At 32.1% G+C, this 22,416-nt stretch overlaps 2 protein-coding genes across 2 annotated transcripts in view; one reads left to right on the forward strand and one right to left on the reverse strand.

Annotated features, from left to right (window-relative positions):
- Window positions 1-16,478, reverse strand: part of LOC124540059 (putative transcription factor SOX-15) — a 124,951-nt gene extending 108,473 nt beyond the window's left edge. Inside the window, exons 1-2 of the mRNA XM_047117466.1 lie at window positions 16,127-16,478; window positions 1,789-2,008 (exon numbers count right to left, since the gene is read on the reverse strand). Coding sequence (XP_046973422.1) covers window positions 1,789-1,865 — 77 coding nt within the window. The 5' untranslated portion in view covers window positions 1,866-2,008; window positions 16,127-16,478. The remainder of the gene's footprint in view (window positions 1-1,788; window positions 2,009-16,126) is intronic.
- Window positions 5,790-8,297, forward strand: LOC124540235 (zinc finger MYM-type protein 1-like). The gene has a single exon (XM_047117700.1). The coding sequence runs from the start codon at window positions 5,790-5,792 to the stop codon at window positions 8,295-8,297; it is 2,508 nt and encodes an 835-aa protein (XP_046973656.1).
- Window positions 16,479-22,416: the final 5,938 nt, after the last annotated feature.

Below are 22,416 nucleotides of genomic sequence, written 5' to 3' on the forward strand. Positions count from 1 at the left end.
ATGATTTTTGTGACCTTTGAATAAGTGTTTATGTGTCTGAGCTCATTCTGCGCGAACCATGGACAGCAGTTGGTTATAAAATTTATTTACAGTCAAACCGCAAATAAACTCCACGACCGATTTAAATCTCAAAGGTACTATTATTACTTTTTGATGTACTTTATTAACAGCGACTATTATTATAATGCAATAACTTGCTGAGTTTTGTGATATATAAAAATAAATCTAACTAAGATAGGTAAACGGTCCAGTTGCGTTTATGTGTGAAGGATTTTGACCCCACAAGGAGTAATAATAAGATTAACTTAACCCTTAAAGCGCTTTGTTGCCATCTAACTAAATATACATTACGAAAAAACACAAAATGCCTTCACGAATCTGAAACGTCACTTTATACGTAAACAGTAAAAATCTCAAACAAATAAATATATTACAGAAGTGATAAAAAAAAATCGCAAAATTTTTGAGGTAAAACTATTCTTAGATCTTTAAGGGTACAACATAATCGTTTATAGCGATTATTAATTGAACAATAAATACAATAACTGTTAATTTTAAACACATATACACACGAATCAAACCTCTCAAAAATATTTCGCCGTCGAGCAATTAACTTATTGTACCTACAATGTTTTGCAGACTTCAAATATTTCGCAAATTACTTTATTGCGGCAAAAAATACAAGCCGGATGTAAGCCAGAATTTCATACAATTAATAAAATACCACAAGAATTATTAAGAAATGACAATTTAAGACTAAAAAGTCATTCCGAGTATCAGTGATCGAGGAAAATGTTAGGTTTGGAACTTTAGTAGACCATTTATGATATCGGTAGGCGGACGAGCAAGTGTCCCTTGTACTAATTACACTGGCTCACTCACCCTTCAAACCGGACCACAAAAATACTACTGTTTGGCGGTAGAATATCTGATTGGTAATTGGTACCTACCCGGATGGATTTGCATAAAGCCCTACCACCAATTCAAATTATACCAAAGAGCAAGACTAGGATATTTACTTTTTGCAAATCAATAGTGACCAAATCATCATGGAAAATATAGCAAAAACTATCACCATCATCAACATGATACCATCACAGCATACTATCTTATAATACTATCACTTGTTTTTTTAGCCGAAACTCAATAGTAAAATGTGTTGATATTAAACTGTGGAACCAAAGATGAAAGGGTGATACCAAACTTGCTTGCTCTGTATATTAAGGTATAACACATCAAGATTCCGTAGCCACATTTAAACATAAATCCCCCAATCAGAATCGATTATCTAACTCGATACAATTTTCACTATCCGAATTATAGTTGTCGCGTAAAAAGCGATTAATTAATTCGGATAACGCTGTTAATGATGGATCGAAGCCGGTCACAATTTCCAAGTATAAGTAATCATTCGAATTCTGCATCGATTGAACAAAAGTTCTTGCCTGCGCTTTTTCGTAATGTCTTCATTCGATCGTACGGTACTGCATGTCGGTTATGGATATGATGACTTTACATGGACTTTGGTGAAAAACAAAGCATTTGATCAATTAATAATATGATATGTGAAAGCAGCTAGCGTTTTTGTTGACCAACGTCATTATAATTTAGCTTGTCTTAATTAGGTCCATTTTAAGATTTGGCTGTTGGTATGTGTTGTATGTTGATTTATACATAATTATAAATGCATTATTGTATGTTTATATGTTAATAAGTTTATACAGAAAAGTTTATCATACGATTTTTGAAATTTTAGAAGTGTATAATAAAAATGTATATAATACTTACTTGTAAGAAGAAAATGGCATATTGCCGTCCATGGGCTGATCTTCTACTGTACCTGTCGTCAGCATGAGTGTATTCATTCGTTATTTATTCACGATTTTATCGATTATCGATATTTTTGTCAATTGCACATCACTAGTCCAACAGTCCACTGCGTCTGAGTGACGCGACACCACATTATGTACGTCACATCACTAGAGTTCTTTTTGTCCTTGTCTCATACCTGCAATAAAAACTACAGCTGTAATAAATATTCAAAGTAAATAAGTTTGACAAAATAAAACTGTCAGATACGTGGAGTCAAGGGCAATAAACGATAATAATTATTGCGGCTGCTAATTATGTAAATATTTAGTTATTAAATTTCAACTTCGTTAAAATATTTTTTTGTTTATATGTTTGATTAAATCAAGTTAAAAATTTGGATACATAAATGATATATAATTAATAATAAAAAAAAACAAAAAGCTTGGCAGAATTATTAACTCCTTTACGACATTTATGATACATATTCAAAATCCGTACCATCTAGAAAAATGTTTCTTTTTTTAATCCTTTTCTATTCTTTTTTTATATTAATAAGACCATTACAAGATGACATATCTCATAATGATTTACTGATTCAAAGACTAATACTAGGAATATAGATTAAAAAATATATATGAAATCCTTTCTAAAAATGATTAATGTTCTAAGTACATCAACTGTCGCTAAGCCTTAATCCCCAAAATACTCTTGTTACAAAATACAGCTTCTTCAATAATCTAATACATCTGGTATTGAACTGGCATCAGATCTGAGATAGCACGGCCTGTTTGTACGGGAACCGGCCGAACGGCCATATTGAATCTGATTGACAGCTGTCAATGTTGGCGGCACTGCGACGCGTCGCCGCGCCTTCACGTTACAAGAGGCACCACTAATTTCATTTGTAAAAATAACGTTCTTTATTTAAAAGAATTATTTTTAATTTACGTTAGTATTGTATTGAAAAAAAAAAAAAAAACATTTCCGTTGGTTATGCTTTGCATGTTTTATTTTATTGTTATTTTTTATTCGAAAATTAAAATCTCATGTGATATTTAATTGTTTTGAATATTATAAATTTAACTGACACGGAAAACAACCAAATAATTCATTACTTCTGCTATCATAATAAATGCCGATTTACGATCGAGTGACGTCATCAAAACGTGTGTCCACTTATGTGACATTAAACACCTAACTACATCTTGACATACACAACATCTGCCAATAGATATTCGACCTTATTCGTACAAGCCCAGAGTATTTATTACTATATATTTTTATTTACCTATATGCAAAATCATCATTTATCGAGTAAACGATTATGACGCTTACCTACATAGGTAATTTATTATATTGAAAATTTAAAACATTAAGCATTATTTTATGGCTAGCGAGCGTTAGCGAAAAGTCCCAGCGATATCGTTTTTACCATTTATCAAATACCTAACCTGAATTGACTCGATCAATATTATATGAATTATTTTGTTACCAACATCATTTTTGAATCTATTAGATTAGCAGATCACCATTCACCGAGAAGCTATGTGAAAACTATAAGGAAGAATGAGGACCATATTGTGAGGAAGGTCTTGAGCATGGATGTGGATGGATATAGAGGTAGAGGACGACCAAGGAAACGATGGATGGATTGTGTGAAAGACGATATGGTTAGAAAGAATGTTACTTGGGAGATGACGTCTGACAGAGAAGTATGGAAGGAGAAGACATGCTGCGACGACCCCAAATTAAATTACGATAAGGGCAGGATGATGATGATTAGCAGATCATATGATGATAAATTCAGATCACTAATAACCCCTGTTGGTCTAACTTTGTAATGTATTTATCATGTGCACGACTGAGCCACCTATTGCTTACAGATCAATTTACACAAAGAGACGGGCTTTAATATTTTTTAATTAAATAAACTTAAGAAATATAATTAAACGTGTACTTTGTGCTGTTTTATTTTTCATCATCTCACGCACACTAAGACATCTTGTAAGAAAAGACAACATTGAGCCTATAGTAATTTGAAGTGGAAGGACGCGCCTTCGTATTTGAATAGTAACCGACAAGTAATCGACTATGTACACTAACATAGTGTAGTTATAAGTCATTAGTACTTCCCATTTTATTTTAAAATATGTATTCTCTGATTGTAATATTATTACAACAATAACGGCTTGTCAATTTCCGACTGTTGCGCTAAGGCATCCACTCCCTTTGAGGAAAAGGCTTGGAACAGATTCCTGTATTCTATTAACTAATGACAGATGTTCATTTCAGTCACTCAATTGTTTTTTTTTTTCAAAAGAAAAAAAAGTACCTACTCAAAATATATAACAAATTCCAAAATTCAAAATTCAAAGTAAGCTGTAGATAAAAACAGAACACTTAATGTAGGAGCATAGATGGCCCAGTGACAACCCAGGCAAGCACCACTATACATATATGCTTAATTTGGATTTATAATTCATCTCGTGTCTAATTTCACCGAAATTCTGCCACATGTGCATTCCACCAACCCGCATTGGAACAACGTTTTGGAATATGTTCCAAACCCTCGCCTTAATGGAAGAGGAGGCCTTAACCCAGCAGTGGGAAATTGACCTTACAATTTGGGCTGTAAGTAACAAATAAGTAACAAAGCCCAAATTGTAAAGTCAATTTCCATATTTAATTGCCATAGTTAATGTAGTCAATAAATAGTTGTATAGTGAAGTCAAATAATGTTTGCATAGAAAACTTAAACTCCTATAAAATTACGGAATCAATGGGAGGTTTTTAATTAATCTCAAACTCAAATATGAAGAAGAGTACAGTGAATTGTGTTTGAGTATGATATAATACTGCAAAATATCGCGCGATGTAATTTTTTTTTTTATGGTATACGTTGGCATATGGGCCACCTGATAGTAAGCGGTCACCATCACCCATAGACAATGACGCTGTTAGAAATATTAACTATTCCTTACATCGTCAATGAGCCACCAACCTTGGGAACTAAGATGCTATGTGCCTTGTGCCTGTAGTTACACTGGCTCACTCACCCTTCAAACCGGAACACAACAATACTGAGTACTGTTATTTGGCGGTAGAATATCTGATGAGTGGGTGGTTAACCTACCCAGACGGGCTTGCACAAAGCCCTACCACCAAGTAATTAGTTTCTATGACTTATCTACATCTAAGTAAGTGGATTTTGTTCAGCATTTCCAAGGGAACACTGAAGAACACTGCTCTAAATTATCTCTATTATATATTACATATTTTTCATTTGTATAAATCAATATATTTCCTATGTATTGACTAAATGTGTGACACTATCTTTACATACCATGGCTGTATAGATCGATACCATGGCCATGGCTATCCCAAAAAAAAAAGTGAGTGTGTTTACACAGATATTAAACATCTTTTTACAATGAAGTCATTCAATAATTGTTCTCTTTTACATTTTACTATTATACTGTTACTCAGTGGCGGATTTGCCCTAAGGCCCAATAGGCCCGGGCCTAGGGCGGCCAGGTATTAAGGGCGGCAAATCGTAGCAAAATAAATCACTCATTATAATAAGATTAACAAGAAATAACTCAAATGCAAAGTATCGTAATATGTTTTTGCATATGGATCACGTACCGTATGATTAAAATTTTCCTAAATTACTATTTTTACATATCAAAGTATAAATATTTTCATACATCGTAGATACATATAAAATAGTTTGTACTTTAGTTTAATATAAGTGTTCTAGGAAGTATAGGTATCGATTGTTATTACGCGCGTGTACGGCGTGTAGTCAAGTGCGGTGCGTCGCGCTACTCTCCCCCCACCCACGCTTACTCGCTTGCCCGCTCGCGCCTGCGAGTTATGTCAACAGTGTGCGTATAGCAATAGCAGTGAGCGGACGGATTCAGTTTTATACTAATTAGTAAACGCTTACGTAAAAACTTTGTGTTGCATGGTTAAATATGGACGGAAAGAAGAGGGTAAGGTTAAGTGGGGCAGAGTATCGCAAGCGGGCTAAAGAAAAAGATGATAAGCAAAAGGATACGATTAAAAAAACGCGGAAATTAGACGATTTCTTTGGAAAACCGTCTACAGATATTAAAGATCCTACTATTGAACCAACACTCGACGTTCATAGCAGTAGCGGAGCTCCGTCAACTGATGATTCTGCAGTGTCTTCAAGTGAAAATACTTTGGTCGATGTGGCAAGTATATCAAAAAAACAAGCCGAAGATGTCCCACTAGTACCAGGAGTAGGAGTGCAGCCCAGTCCTCCGGATAAGGAGCTCTACGAAATCAGCGACGATCCAGCTAAATGGACAATCGACGAGTTCACGCGTGATCACATTTGTAAGAATGGAGCCAATCAAAACATCCAAAATGATTTTCCTAATAGTGAGCGCATTTACAAAGATAAAGTGCGACAGTTGTCGAGACATTTATTCGAACGTCAGCTTCTAAATGGCGAAAAAGTTCCGCGAAAGTGGCTAATTTATTCCAAAAGTACTGGATGTGTTTATTGTGGTCCTTGTCTACTTTTTAATGGCGGGGAGAGTCAGTTCGACAAAAAAGAAGGTTTCAATGACTGGAAAAATTCATATCATCGAGTTTCATCTCATGAGAATTCGCCTAATCACAAATTATCTGTTCTGCAAATGAAAGAACGAAGTAACGTGTTAGGTCGCATTGACCACGCATTAACAATGCAATTAGATGAAGAAATAAATTACTGGAAAAACATTCTGAAAAGAGTAGTTGCATGCGTAAAAGCACTTGCATCACGTGGTTTGCCTTTCAGAGGACACGATGAAAAATTTGGATCAATCCACAATGGAAATTATTTGATGTCCTTAGAGCTTATCGCTGAATTCGATCCGTTCTTAGCAAAACACATTACACGTTATGGAAATCCAGGCTCAGGATTTACGAGTTATCTTTCTTCAACAACGTGCGAAGAATTTATTCGACTTATGGGGAACAAAGTTTTGAAGACAATTATAATGGAAATATTAACAGCGAAATATTTTTCTCTGATCATTGACTCGACACCGGATATATCTCACGTAGACCAGCTCACTTATGTAATCAGATATGTCCTGCCTAATGGATCACCTGTAGAACGGTTCCTCAAGTTTATTCCAAACACAGGCCACAAATCACAACAAATGACAGATGCTGTTACCTCAACTTTAATTGAATTGGGAATTGACATTTCCAACTGCCGCGGGCAATCATATGACAACGCAGCTAACATGTCAGGCATATACAACGGCCTACAAACTAAAATAAAGGAAATATCACCCCTTGCCGACTATGTTCCCTGTTCAGCACACTCGCTTAATTTAGTAGGTGAATGTGCAGCTGAAAGCAGCCAAGAGGCTTGTTCCTTCTTTTCTCTACTCCAAGAGTTATACAATTTCTTTGCAGCGTCAACTCAGCGTTGGGAACTCCTTCAAACACATTTCACCGTCAAAAGTCTATCAACGACTCGTTGGTCAGCTCGTGCAGACGCATGTAAAAGTTTGCGCGAATCCTGGAATGAAATCCATAAAGCGCTAGTCACCATCGAAAATGACACAAAACAGAAGAGGACCGTTATATGCGAAGCTAGAGGTATTCGTTTGAAACTGGAACGTTTTGAAACGGCCCTCATGGCTGTTTTTTGGGGATGTTTACTAGATCGCATCAACGCCACAAGTAAAAAACTTCAGAGTGTGGAAATTGACATTACCATTGTCATAGAACTGTACGACACTTTAATACATTTTGTTGGCGAAACAAGAGAGAATTTCGATGAATTCGAAAATAAAGCCATAAAACTGTCCTTCGTACAGGAATATGAAAAAGATTTTCGACGCAATCGAAAGCGTAAGCTGCTTCCTGACGAGACAAATACAGGTGAAAACATGAAACAAAAAAATGGCCGTGAAAATTTTAGAATAAATACGTTTTTGGTAGTCATTGATACATTATCAGAAGAACTGAAAAGACGCCGGGATGCTTATAAATTACTCAACAATAAATTTTACTTTATTACCAACCTGACGAATTTAAGCATCTCAGAAGTCGAAGATAAGGCCAAGGCATTGCAAATGATTTATTCTACTGACTTAGAAGACAATTTTACAGAAGAATGTCTTCATTTTCGTTCTCACTGCAGCATAAAAAATGAGGAGCGAAAGAGTGCAGTCAGTCTGTTGAAATGGTTACGAACCGAAGGTCTTCAAACCATTTACCCAAACGTGGATATTGCTCTTCGTATGTGTGTGTGTACACCCGCCAGTAACTGTACAGGAGAAAGATCGTTTTCTTGTTTGCGCAGAGTTAAAAACTATTTACGCACAACAATGACGGAGCAAAGGTTAAACGATCTTGCTTTGCTTAACATAGAAGCTGATTTTTTAAGCAAATTGGATTGCGAAGATTTAATTAATGATTTTGCTGCGCTTAAGTGCAGACGAGTTTTGTAACACATTGTAAAACATGTATGTTATTAAAAACAAAGCATAAAACTGTTTTAAATGTTTTATTTAAATGTCCAATCATCCCTAAAACCTCGAAAAATATTATAAACTAACTGCCTTATTCATAAAAATATTATTACACTGATCTAGTTAAAATATGTTTTGTTTCTTTTACCACAAAGACGTTTTCAATTGGAAAGCACATTTTAGTTATTGAGGGCTTAAACTTTTTTATGAATAAGACGGTAGCTTTACAAGGTAGCTTTTAGTTAACCAATTTTCTGAATCAATTACAAGTGGAAGTAAAGATTTTTCTTTTCATTAAAAGTGGAAGAAGAAATTCATTACTGATGTATATTATAGTCTATAATGTTGGGGCTAAGAAAGGGGCGGCACATGGCCGGGGGCCTAGAGCGGCTAGGACTGCAAATCCGCCACTGCTGTTACTAGTGTGTGCTTTTCATTCATACAGATAATGTACACATTACACACAGACATTATTCAATTAGTTTTTCATTATAATAGTTAATTATTGCTTATATTTTTACATTATCTGTAATTAAACTCTAGAAATTTATTAAATTTTTAATAGCGCAATATATCTTTACATTATTTCTAATTTATATGGAGACATTTAAAAAAAATGTTAGCCGCTACATCACTCCTAACTGTGATCTTTCACTTTCGGTTTCCATAATAAAACATCGATATTATCTCGTAGTTATCGACAATCTCTGTCACAACACTAGACAGCTTCCATCGATAAAAATCTAGTCGATCGGACAGAACACCGGTAGTCGTACAGAATGCCAATTAACTTATTTGTTGTTTATTTTTTTCTACTAAACAACAGCCTTCCTTTATTTATAATTAAAAAAAAAAAAAACATTTCTTTAATAACTAATTTAAAACGAAATTATTTATTTTAAAAATTATTTTTAACAGATTTTAACAAATTCCTCAAATAGAAGATAAACGAAATCATATTCAATAATCATTATTTAAAAGTTTTTTTTTATTTACGAATAATAATTCAATAGCAAAGGCAATTTGTTTAAAAGTATGTAGATAATAAAATGTTATACCTTTTATATCAACGGTAAGCTTAGAATCAAATTAATAAGTATCTAACTTTTATTGATAGTGTGAAATTACATTTTTTTTTTAAAGAAGGAAGTTCTTTTTGATGTCAAAAACTGTCACAAGCTTTGAACAGGTTACTGTTTGTGTAAGTCAGAGTTAGCTAGGATATATATTGAATGTATTTATAACATAATCATATTAATAACGATCGTGTATCGCTTCGGAACGTACGTTCAACTAAAACAAGAGAAATGTTTTGATTATAGCACAGAGCTAATAAAAAAACATCGCCGCGGTTATAGGAAGTGATCGCGACGCGTTGAATAACTCTTTTACATGAGTTTTACTTAGTATACGTGGAAATATCTAGAATATACATCTGAACTATAATTCTATCTCTCTCTTACTATCTCTTTCTCTTTCTGTTTCTCTACTGATTTCGCTTTCATTGGTAAGTTTCTGAATTTTAGTGAAACTACGTAAACCAAGCTTCAACCAAGAACGGGCAGACGTTTTTCACCCTTTAGCAAGGAAATTATTGGGATATTAGTGTAATGCAAGATCTGTATAATATGTAAATGAATTATACAAATCATAAAATTAAATAGTGTAAAGAATCTCCCTATTGAATCTCAGTCTTTTGGGAGAAAAAATCACCTCATGTTGCCGAGTTACCGAGAGTTAGTAAGAAGAGATGCTATGTTTTATTAAGGGTTTTGCACTGGTCACTTTGTATCGCATTCTTCATCTTCAACTTGGTATATAAAATAAAAATATAAGTATAATAAAAAGACGAAATTATGTAGATTAAGAAACTTAGGAACCAATGCTTTATGCCTAAAGAATCAAAATAAGTACAAATTCTTTATCAAGACTGCAAGTATCTAGAATTCCAAAAGAATTTTTCCTGTAATTTGCAAGTCTGATTAATGAAATAACGTCTTATATGCCTGTACGACAAGAAGAGAATAGAGTTTTAATATTTTATAAATTAATCTGATTATCCATTGCAATCAACATGGTTTATTTAACTTTTGTATTTAAATACATTTGTCATAGCAATCATTTAATTGTCCGTGTATAAATATATTCGTTATAATTATAATTGTTGATTACGTATAAATACATAAGTTACATATTAAATTTAGACTATAATATACCTATATGTATTAGATCTAAATACGTTGAAATTATTTCGAGCACCATAGAAAAACGTTTTGTATCATTCGATATTTGAATCATTGGATAATTTAAAAAAAAACTATTTTTTTTTTAAATTTCAACGATCATATTTGCATTCAAACAAAACAACTCTGGGCGTTCCGTAATTTTCCATTAAATAAATAAAATAATACATTATTTAATTAATTCATCATGAAAAATTCAAATACAGTAAACATACGTTAATGAATAAATTAAATTTAAGCCGATTTGGTTACAATTTTCTTACTGAAATATTCTTTATATTATTTAATAAAGGATTATTATTTATTATTGTATACTATAAGTATATTAGGGAGAAGGATTGGTGTTTATAAGTAGTAAGTATTTCACGTAATAATAATGCAGAAGTTATCGCCCCCGATCGCGTTTTAGGTGATCATCTTCTGTATAGGGTTTTAATGAAACCTAAGACCTGTATAGAAGTTTAAGCTCGCTTCATATCAAACACCATCAAATTGTGTTCAGTCATTTTGCTGTGAAAGAGCAAAACGTAGACACAGATAGACAAAATTCACATTTATAATATTGATATAGATTATTAAAAATAATCTATTTAGTGTTTTTTATAAGAAAATTAAAAAAACATTCATAATTTAAATTTAAGGCTCTTGAAATTCCCTAAGCTGGCCTAATGCCAACTAAGTATATTCCGGGGCCGGCATGTTGATTCGCCACTAGTAAAGTTTTTCCAAATTTATATCAGGAAAAATTGAATACATTTTTTCTGTCTATAAAATAATTAACGACTTGTAAATAGTTTTTACGTAAATTATTATTACATGTTTATAAGTCAGCTTAAACAAAAAAAGGTTTTATGGAATATACTTACGTCACTAATATTTCATTACAGAAAAAGCTTCTCAACGAATTAAAAAAAAAAAGAAAAATAATTCCCGATATCGTAATCGTGTACTTGTACCATGGTCAGTAATTTAAATGTTAAGAAAACCCGCCAACCAATGTTATCTTTCGTTTAACATAAATATACAGAGTGATTCAGAAAGGAGGGGTTTTACGCAAAAACTTAAAAACACCGCCATCCATCCTTAGTAATAACATTTATTCTTCTCTGATATCATTTTAACACATAAATTAATTTTAACACAAAAAGCCTCGTTGCCATTTTTTATCATATACTAGTAGTCGCCCGCAAATTCGCTTGCGTTTTAGAGTGTTGCTTGTCGTGTGTCAAACAAAAAAGTAGCCTATGTACCCAGCTTGGAGTTAAAGTTTGCTTAATACCCAATTTCATTAAATTCGGTTCAACGATTGGTCCTAAAAGAACGACATACAGACAGACAGAGTTACTTTCACATTTATAATATTAATATAGATTTGTACTTTGATATACATATAATTAAATCATGAACATTTTACCTCAAATAAGTAGACGATCTCGCAAATAAGTTACCTAAGAGCAAGTGGTCAACACCGGCCATAGACAATCTGTTCCCAAGCTTTGGAACTGTGATGAAATATGTTCCGACAGTTACACTGGACCATTTTTAAATTGGAACACGACCATACTCATTGTGTTCATTTAAACGTAGAATAACTTTTTCTCCTCTAAAATAACTAACGCCAAGAAAAACTCCTAAGTTGTATTTGTATGAGTTTAATGTATAGTAGCCACTCATTTCGTTTATCTAAATGAACTAACGAAAGATACAGACTGGACACGTTTTTATCAAAATTGATATTAATGGCAACCCTTTGAAAGAAAACGGAAGCGCAGTATGTACGTTTTTCACTAATAAAAATATGTTTTCTAAAATGCCAACACCTAACTCGGAGAGTCTCTAATCGCAGAAAATATTATTATTTCATTTTAAATAAATAATGTGGTGGAATATGTTCCGAACCTCCTCAAATGGAGAAGAGGCCTTAGCCCAGCAGTGGTAAATTTACAGCCTGTTGTTGTTGATGTATAAATAAGTAATACCTTTGTTTAATTACTTTTTGTACCATTTGCTGTCGAAACACTTGGCCCCTGGACTAGTGGTGCAAAAAGCTTTATCAACAGTACATCACCTCGCCTTATTGCCTCCACTGGTGACAGGAGGGCTAGTTCGTTTTCGGAATTGCGATTCAACGGGGAAATGCTGCTAGCATTCTTGCTACCATTCCACGCGGTCAATATTCAGTAACTATTTTTAATTCATACTTGTATATATTTAAGCATTTAATGTTATTAATTCTTATGTAATTAACATTTTGGTAATTTCCTTAGATTATTTATATATTTGTATAGAGTGTCGCAAAATAATATAACTAAAACAAAGACACTCTATTATTTTGGTGTGCCTGACAGTTAAGAGTGACATTCGTTAGACATCATTGTACTTTACTGGTGTACTGGTGGCAAAAACATTTTGTCGATCTGTCAAGGCATAGATAATAATCCAAGATGAAATCAAACTCACTAACATCGAAACTATAGAATAATATAATATGAAGCTAAGCTATTATATAAATACTATATATTAAAAAAAAATTCCGTCCAAAGTATTTGAGTATTTATCTACGAAAATCGCTCTTAAATGTAAATTATTCTTAAGAGTGAAAACGAATCTAAAATAACATTACGTACAAGTATTATTAAACTTTAAGTCGTTTTGTTGTAATGAATGTAGAGTCGAAAAACTACTAATTATTTGTGAAAGTAATTCTATTACCTCAACATGCTGAACCGATTTTGATGACATTTGTTATGGAGATAGTTTGAGTTCCATTGAAGGAAATGGGCATTTTTAATTGAGGGGGTAAATTAGGAGGTGCTAGACTTGCTAAACGGTACGAAATAAATATTGATAACAAAATGTCTGCTGTTATCAAAAGGCAATTTTAAAGTTATTTTGAATAGTTACTCAAGGAACTGTCTATTAATAAAATCACCATACCAACAAGAACCTCCTTAATGGATGACGTCACAGTTGCTTAAGATTGAATGGTGGGATCATATCAAAATATACGTCACGCAAGCAAGCAACCAGCTACACAGATTAATTGGCAGATAACCAGTACTAATCTTTATGAGCAAACGAGGCAACACAGTTCGATCGGTAATATCGGACGATGTTGCCACATTTATTGCAATAATTATAATCTTTATTTATGAGCTTAAGTTCGTTTTTAATATATTTACGATGTGGTCAAATATTGAGTGTCCATTGTTTTTAACGGAATACCTTTTAAAGATTATTTAAACACACTTGTGTTTAGAATGAATGAATAAACATTGAAAAAGGTTTTATTTAAAAATAATACCGTCTATGATCTATGGTTCCTCATTCTTTATTCGAATTTAAAATTTTGAATAAAGAATGATTATTATTGAATTTAAATTTACGTTTATGAATGATCAATGTTTGGAATATTTATATTAATATATAAAGCTGTAGTTTGTTTGTATGTTTGAATGTACTGATCTCGGGAACTACTAAAGATATGATTAGGAACATTTTTTGTTCTATATTGCCCCTTTATCTTGTAACGTTACAAACTATATTAAAACATACTATGACTCAGGATGGAGCGGTAACGCTTAAAGAGAGAAAAAGAGCGAGAAGCAAATAATATGAAATATAAACGCAAAAACTATCTTAACACGAGATGTTAAACCTTTTCAAGTTGTTACGACTTCGAGATGAAAATGAGATGATTATTTTAATAACAGTACAATTGACGCATCGGATCGAGATAGCACAGTGGATGAAACATGTGCAATTGGACTCATGGTCGCCGGTTCATTTTTATTTATGATTACCGATCACTGGAAACGGTAGCCATATTGGCTTTTGTTATATGTGTTAATAAAACTTTGTACTATGACATGAGTGCACGTAAGGAGTTTTTATATGTAACTTACCTTTGTGGTTAGTGTCAATGGTGCTTTTTTGGATTATTATCTGTTATTGACTTTTATTAAACAGAACAATATGACGTTTCCAAGAAGTAGCAACTGTCAGGATTTATTCATTACAATAAAAAGTGGTAGAATTTTTGATTTGTTCATATTATTTGTATCATATAAAATTAGTCTTTTTATGAAGCTGATCCGTCGGTGCGAATTTTTATTGAAATAATACGATCTCTACTTTTCTAATTAGAATACTGATTGTTTCGAATATTTGTTTAACGTTTTATGTAAAAATAATTTTATGATTTCACCTAGAAAAGTAAATGAAATAAACCATTCATCACCTCTGAAATATTAATGTATCGGAGGGGAGAGATCAAATCATATTTAAACATTACAACCGGTTAAATCTGGTTAGGAATATTCGATTGGCATATTATAATATTATATTTATATTACTGCCAAACGAAATCGAACTCTATTACCATAAACATATAATATATTGAATGCATTTTACTTAGCTAGTTCTAATAAATGTTAACTTTTTAATGAGAACAAATGTTACTAATTCATTGCAGAGTAGCATTATATTGATTTAATTGATATATTTTTCTTAATGGTTTAAACCAAACTAGATAATTATTATAACGAAAAATTATAATAAATTACAGCTTTTTTCAAATGAATTTCGCTCACAAATAAATACATGTATGGATGAAGATGGTCGTAACATTTTGTAAAAATTCAATTTTACGTCGTAATATATAAAATTTAAGATATAAAATTATTTTTTTACAAAATACATATTACCTTTATCCACACATATCTTCGAAAATTATTTTTTTAATTTAGTTTTCTATTAAAAGTAAATGAATATATGAATTTATACATTGCAAAATCAATAATATTATATATGACTTAAGTTAGAAATAAATTTGGATAGGGTCTCGTTAAAATCATCTTAATATACATATTATTTAATTATATTACATTGTTTTATTTTAAAACAAATGAATAATCTTACATTGCTCAATAATAATATATGCATTGTTATAATCGGTAGTAGGTTGTAGTGAATATTTTATTACATTTTTTAATTCGAGCTTGACTTAAGCACAAAGTTATAAGGTTTATAGCGTTCGTATATTATATTAACTTTTTATAACTCTATTATTTTATAAATAATTAAATAACTAAGCAAATATAAATAATAAAATATTTTACAATGAATGTATTTTACAACTGTATCGGACTAAATTAAATTACAAATATAATTCTAAAAATTTTCATTACAAGTTTGTTCAACCATTCATTTTCCTATAAATATTCAAATTAGGGTCGAAAGGTTGAATTTGTTTGCTTCGTGTAACTAAACTTACCGACACATAAATTTCGTTAATATATTAAATATATCTACTATAACATAGTATTATAAATCATAAAAATAATATATTAATACCAAACATTTCCGAACTGAATATTAAATACCGATCTTAAAAAATTCTTTAATGACAGCAATTTTTTTTTAAATAATTTTCAAATGGCTTAAAGCTGTAAAATATTCTGCCAAAGGTTTTGCTGTTTTTTTTTTAATATATCAATTTCAAAGTCATATATTATAATGATTGCTAGTGATGCAAAAATATTAATAATGTATAAAAATACGTACCAATTCAATTTTATTTCGATATCTTCAATTCTATAGTTCTTTTCTTAGCACAGCACTTCGTAGGTACCTAATACGAGTAAAACATATACGCAATATATAAACTAGTACATCCAGAACGGCTCTGATCTTTAACCGCAACTTGTCACATTAACTTTACATTACACATCGTTACAAAATTCACGATAAAAAAAAATTACACATTTCTCACTTTTCACTAAGTTTTTCGAACGTCAATGTTTAAGCTATGCGTTAAGTGTCAGAGTTTTCGATGGGAGTGCGAAGTTTAAATAACGTTTAAGGAACGGTGTATCACTTCGCGTCGGCGGGTGTGCACGATAGACTGGTGGCGCACGCGCACCTCAGAACGGGCGAACGCTCGATCCAGGTGCCCTCAACATTTTCAACGAGAATCAGTCATGTGTGCGATCGAATGTAAACATTTAATTTTGCCATTTGCAAACAAAATTCCCAACCGATATTTAAAACTTACATAAAATTCGTTTCTTCAACAAAATTAGCTATTTTTTTAAAAACTTGTATTTCGTATATACATAGAAAATAAATCTTGACACAATGTAAAGATATTTTTACTAAAAAAGTTACGTTCACGACAAAAGTTCGAACAAAAACAGTTGGTAACACCTGGCAAAACCTGTTGACTCAACAAATGTATGCATCGAGCTTCTTGAGGATACCATCGAAATATAGCCGTCTCTTTTCCACTTCATAAGTTTTGCTATAACTAAAAGAGCATGACTCTATTCGTGTAGGCTATTTAACGCGGATCTTTTTCTGCTATTACCTGTCTAGTACAACTTAAGTACAACAACATTCAATTAATAAATTTTAAGTCTTAAATCTTCTGGAGTAAGAATCAATTTTAAACGAATTTATCTTAACTTGAAAAAATTTAAGCTGCAAGATAGTTCGATTTTCGTATATTCTATTTATTAAATTAAAGATACATTAAATACATTTAAAAATGGAATAATTTAAAAAGGTTATTATTTGTCTATTATTAAAAAAAAAATACGAAAAAAAATCTTCGCTGTGAGACAAATTTGGCACGAGATGCGTAGGCGCAACCGGACAGTGGTTACGTTTCATTAGCTGTGAAACTGCATCTTATGTTCCTATCTCTTTCTTCCGTCGAATGTGACGCTGCGTTAGAGCGAGACAACGTGATGTTTACATCTTTATGGACCAAAATGTAGACGTGGCGTATTCGGGCTCATCCCATGGCGATCGGCCAATTTTCGTAGGTAGGAGGAAATGTTACAAGTTTTACATAGCTGCCATGGTTTTTTATTTTATTTATCGTTGAAGTCGAGTGCTGCCAGTAGCAATTGTTTATTTTTGAGTTTTTCCGTACATTGAGTTGTTATTAATATATATTAATATTATAAATGTGAAAGTAAGTTTCGGTTAAACACAAAATTAAAAGACTTTGTTCATTTGTAAGGTAATATTTCTAATACAAAAGTTGTTTTGAGAAATCCTTTATGAATTTGAAAATTAAAATTTCAAATAACTGCCATAAATAGCATTTTCAATCGCGTTCTGTATAACGAGATGAAAAATAAGCGAGTTATATCATCGGTCAGGGCAATAAGATGATATGAGTGTCAAATCTTCAAATCAAAACACACTTTATTCAAGTAGGCTTTTACCATAACTTTCGAATCTTCATTTAACAACTATATTAGGTGAAGCTACCGCAGGTTTAGAATGTAGATTCTAAAGAGAAGAACCGGGAAGAAACTCAATAGATTTTCTTTTTCAAAATTTAAATATGCATAGTTATGTTACTTAAATACAATTAGATATGTATGTACCTACTCTACGCTTTTTTATTATCTATAATCTTGTATTGATGCATATGTATTCTTTACCAACGTATTTTTTATATGACTTGAAATTAAGAAAAGACAATGTTAAAAATCTCTGCGGAATATTATTATAGAAAGGATAACTTGTCTTGTAAATGGTAGGTATACCATATGACATAATACTGTAAAAAAGACCAAAATATTTGAGGCGAGCGGTATCAATATCAGTTAGTTTTCTAACCGTTCTGACTGCGTAAGCTGTGGAGCTGAGTCTTCTAGTTAAGGACGATAAATGTAGACTCCAATGAAGTCTAGAAACCAATGCAAAACACCGTAGTATCGGCTGCCGTTTTAATTCTTGTAACGATAATCTAATAGATTTAGTTATTGTTTAGCCATCTATTATTCAACTAACACAACGATCCAGGTACAGCTTAGTCGAAGTTGAATTGAATTATAATCGGGATCATATCGAAACCGGTAGAAAAAGTAGAATTGCCCCTCAGCTACTATTAAGCTGAGTGATTATTGTTGTGAGGAATAGTCGACATTCCATGTATCATTAGGAACATATCAATATATACACTTATATAATTAGTAACAATATATTTAGTAATGTTTTTTAGTAGAATTTCCCAGTTTTATCTTCTAAGTTTTCAGTAGCACTGTTACTTCTAGAACTGTAACTAAAAAGATATACCTAATTTGAAGTCTGAGATAAATATTCAGCCTTCCTCTCTTCACCTTTCCATACACGTTTCGAGTCCAACAGTCCCACAATATAAGTTGGACTTACTTGGTGGTAGGGCTTTGTGCTAGTTCGTCTGGGTAGGTACCACCCACACATCAACATTCTACCTCCAAACAACAGTACTCAGTATTGTTATGTTCCCGTTTGAAAAATGAGTATGCCAATGTAACCAAAAATACCAGGGACACAACATCTTAATTCCCCAGCTTAATGGAACATTGGAGAAGTAAGGGAAGCTTAATTTTTATAATAGACCCAATGTCTAGTGGGCGGTGGTGACCACTTAACATCAGATGGCTCGTATGCCGCTTAAATATTTCATAAAATAAAAATCAAACACACAGAAGATTTATTATACAAATGCCAAGTGTGATAAACAAAATGATCCGTCTTCTCCTGGCAAATTTAGACTTGATCTGAACAGAGGACAGCTATAATTTCGCTTACGCAGTTGTAAGCGAAATTATAACGCAATAAGTTTGTGCAAACACAGGTGCACTGCCTTATAACAGAAAGAATACCAATGAAACAGTTAATATAATAAAAAAATATATATTTGAAGATAGAACACTCGGTAGCCAACAACAACAGCCTGTTAATTTTCCACACTTCTAGGCTAAGGCCTCCTTTCCCTTTGAGGAGAAGGCGTGGAACATATTCCACCAGTTTTGGTGGAATATACATTTGGCAGAATTTCTATGAAATTCGACACATGCAGGTTTCCTCACGATGTTTTTCTTCACCACAGAGCACGAGATGAATTACAATGGGCTTGAACTCGCAATCATCGATAAAGATGCACACGTTCTAACCATTTGGCCATTTCGGCTCTCAAGTTTGGCAGCCAAATACCCAGAAATTATTACACAAAAAAAATAATTTTCATTTATGGTTTCCTTGTAAATAATCAACTTATTTGTCTTGTAAATCTTTAAAAAACCCATTATATAGGTAATATATTGAAGAGTTCAACGTACAATACGTATGTACGTACGTACGGTTACACTTGTTCCAAGAAAGAGTAGATTGCCATTGACAATAACGCAGTAATGTTACTTTCGCAACCTTTCAACAATCAGACGCGCTCGTTGGAGACGAGTGTGAAACGAACACGCCCCAGATAACATCTTGATTGACGTTTGTAACTTAGCAGACAAACGAACCTTACCCATCACAAATACATATATTCTTGAAATAATCATTAAAAATTTTAATTGTAAATGATGATTTATTTCATATCATCTTGTATAAATATATGGGTAAAAATGGTATCAAGAAAAAGTCAGTGTAGGCTTCCAAGAAGATGACAAACCTGAAGTCCAGCGTAGATCTGCTGATGTTTATTAAAAATATGAAACGCCAAAATGTTTCAAACTACAATGTAAAAAAAGGCAAGGGACCGTGGATGTTGTAATAGAATTAAATATAATATACAAAGAGCATATTCTTTAACGCTGTTTGATGCGCCTTGTCGGATACACGTGGAGTAAAATTTCATCCGAAACTTCTCTTAAAATTTACTAATATATAAGTATTACATTGCACAAATATGTACGTAAACAAAGATGATCGTATCATTATAATCCGATGGGACGACAAATCTAATTAAAAAGTGTTCAAGCGCAGCCCAACGACTCGACGTACTTACCGAGGCAAGGGAGTGTAAACTTCCAACTATCAGAGTCCAGGACTGTTGCTAAGAGTTATCGTCCGAAAACTCTTTATGAGTCCCACCTGAGTTTGAACCAGGAAGGAATTAGCTGCATTATATAGAGCCACAAGATAAGACAAACACAATTCGACACAATATAGAAGTTGCCTTTTTATGTTTATTTTCACTCTCGAACTTATTATTAAGTCATGAGAGCCAAGTGGTAAGAAAGCTTACAACTTAGCAGACGATTGTGGGTTCAAACCTAGCCAAACACCACTAAATTTTCGTGTAAGTACTTAATTTTTATTTATAATTCACCTCGAGCCTAATTCTACCAACTCGCATTGTATCAACGCAGGAAGAGGAGGCTTTAGCCCAAGAGTGCGAAATTTACAGGTTGTTACTGTTGTAAGCACATTACAGTTCAACGATGCTGATTGTACTTCCGTTAAAATTCACACATAGCCACTGGAAATTTGACTGTAGATATACTATGTAATTTGATTAAAGTAAAAAGAAACATAACTGTCTTGCCAACTGCACTTGGTAAAGTCGAAATGAGCATAATCAGAGTTGTTCATCTAACCTAACTTAACCTAACCTAACACGAGCGAGCTGTTAATAATAATCATTTTGGCGATTTCGTATAGGGCCTTTTAATAGGTATAGAAGATAAAACACGTCAATGAAAAAGTTACGAAAAACATATTCCCTAAACATGTTTATATACTCATTAAAACAATTAAACTCATTTAAAGGTAAAATTTCACCGTCACTTTCTTCCAGAAACAATATAATTTACAAGACATAATTTGAGTGGAAAGTTATATAATGCATGCTTTGATATATTGTATTATATTATATAATACAATATATCAAAGCATGCATTATCCATAAATCTGTATTACAAATAATCTCCACTAGATTCAGGGTTTCTGGAAGAGATCTCTTGTTAGAGATAAGTTATCCCTATGTACACATTTTTCATTTATACAATTCTCTGTATACTCTGTTGGTACATAAATAAATAAATAAAAAATAAAATCTATGTAAGTAATTATTAGAAGAGGAATTAATTATTGTCATCCAATGTTTTGTCATAATTATTTATTTTGTAAATAATAATTAATTTAATGTTGTAATATTTTAATATGAATAATAATTTTAGTATTATGAATTAATGAATGAATTATACTTTATTGCACACCACAAACAAAAACAAAAAAAGAAATTAACACAAAATTTATGACATACAAAAACGTAAAATAGAATATAAAAATATATATAATATTCCATGCTTTTGTAGTCATTAATTTAATACATTATTTAATCCATCTAAATCAGTGTATTTCTAGAAAAGTCTGGTATATGTTACACTTTATTATTAAAAAAAAACGTCATAATATTCCCTCAAGGGGGGAGTTGTACTTTGCTTAGCTATGAGATTACTGTCGTTTACTTTTAAACAAGTTACTTTTTATAATTTTTGAAATAAGTATCCCATACCACGCATGCGCAATATAATACTGGCGACCATCCCCGGCTTCGCAGGGGTGTAATGATATTATATCACACTAGATACTTATAAAATTATCAATGTGTATTTACTAAATTGTCCATGTATTACATAGAAAAACCTTTCTCTCGAATCACTCTATATCTTAAAAAAACCGCATCAAAACCGCATGAAAATCGAAAGTACGTAATTTTAAAGATCTAAGCACACATAGGGACAGACAGCGGTACGGGACTTGGTTTTATACTATGTAATGATAATTGTATACCAGTGACACCATTTCCTGTCTGATGATTAAGAAATTTTCTTCTTGATTTCTATATTGATTCAAACCACGTCACAGATATATTTAAATGGAAGTAATATAAATTAAATTATTTATGCTAATTAATTATACTCTTACAATTAATGAATCACTGAATAAATCAGCTGATTAACGAGGCAAGACATACGTCACAGATTGAGGAAGAGGAAAATCTTTATCGACTCTATAAATGAACTATACTGAGTTTAAATATAACGTATATTTAGTATGTAATA

This window comes from Vanessa cardui, chromosome 24 (genome assembly GCF_905220365.1).
Source record: "Vanessa cardui chromosome 24, ilVanCard2.1, whole genome shotgun sequence".
In the NCBI taxonomy this organism is placed as follows: Eukaryota; Metazoa; Arthropoda; class Insecta; order Lepidoptera; family Nymphalidae; genus Vanessa; species Vanessa cardui.

Excerpts from the sequence above, each read along its gene's own strand:
- LOC124540235 (XM_047117700.1), top strand. The coding sequence starts at position 5,790 with ATGGACGGAAAGAAGAGGGTAAGGTTAAGTGGGGCAGAGTATCGCAAG.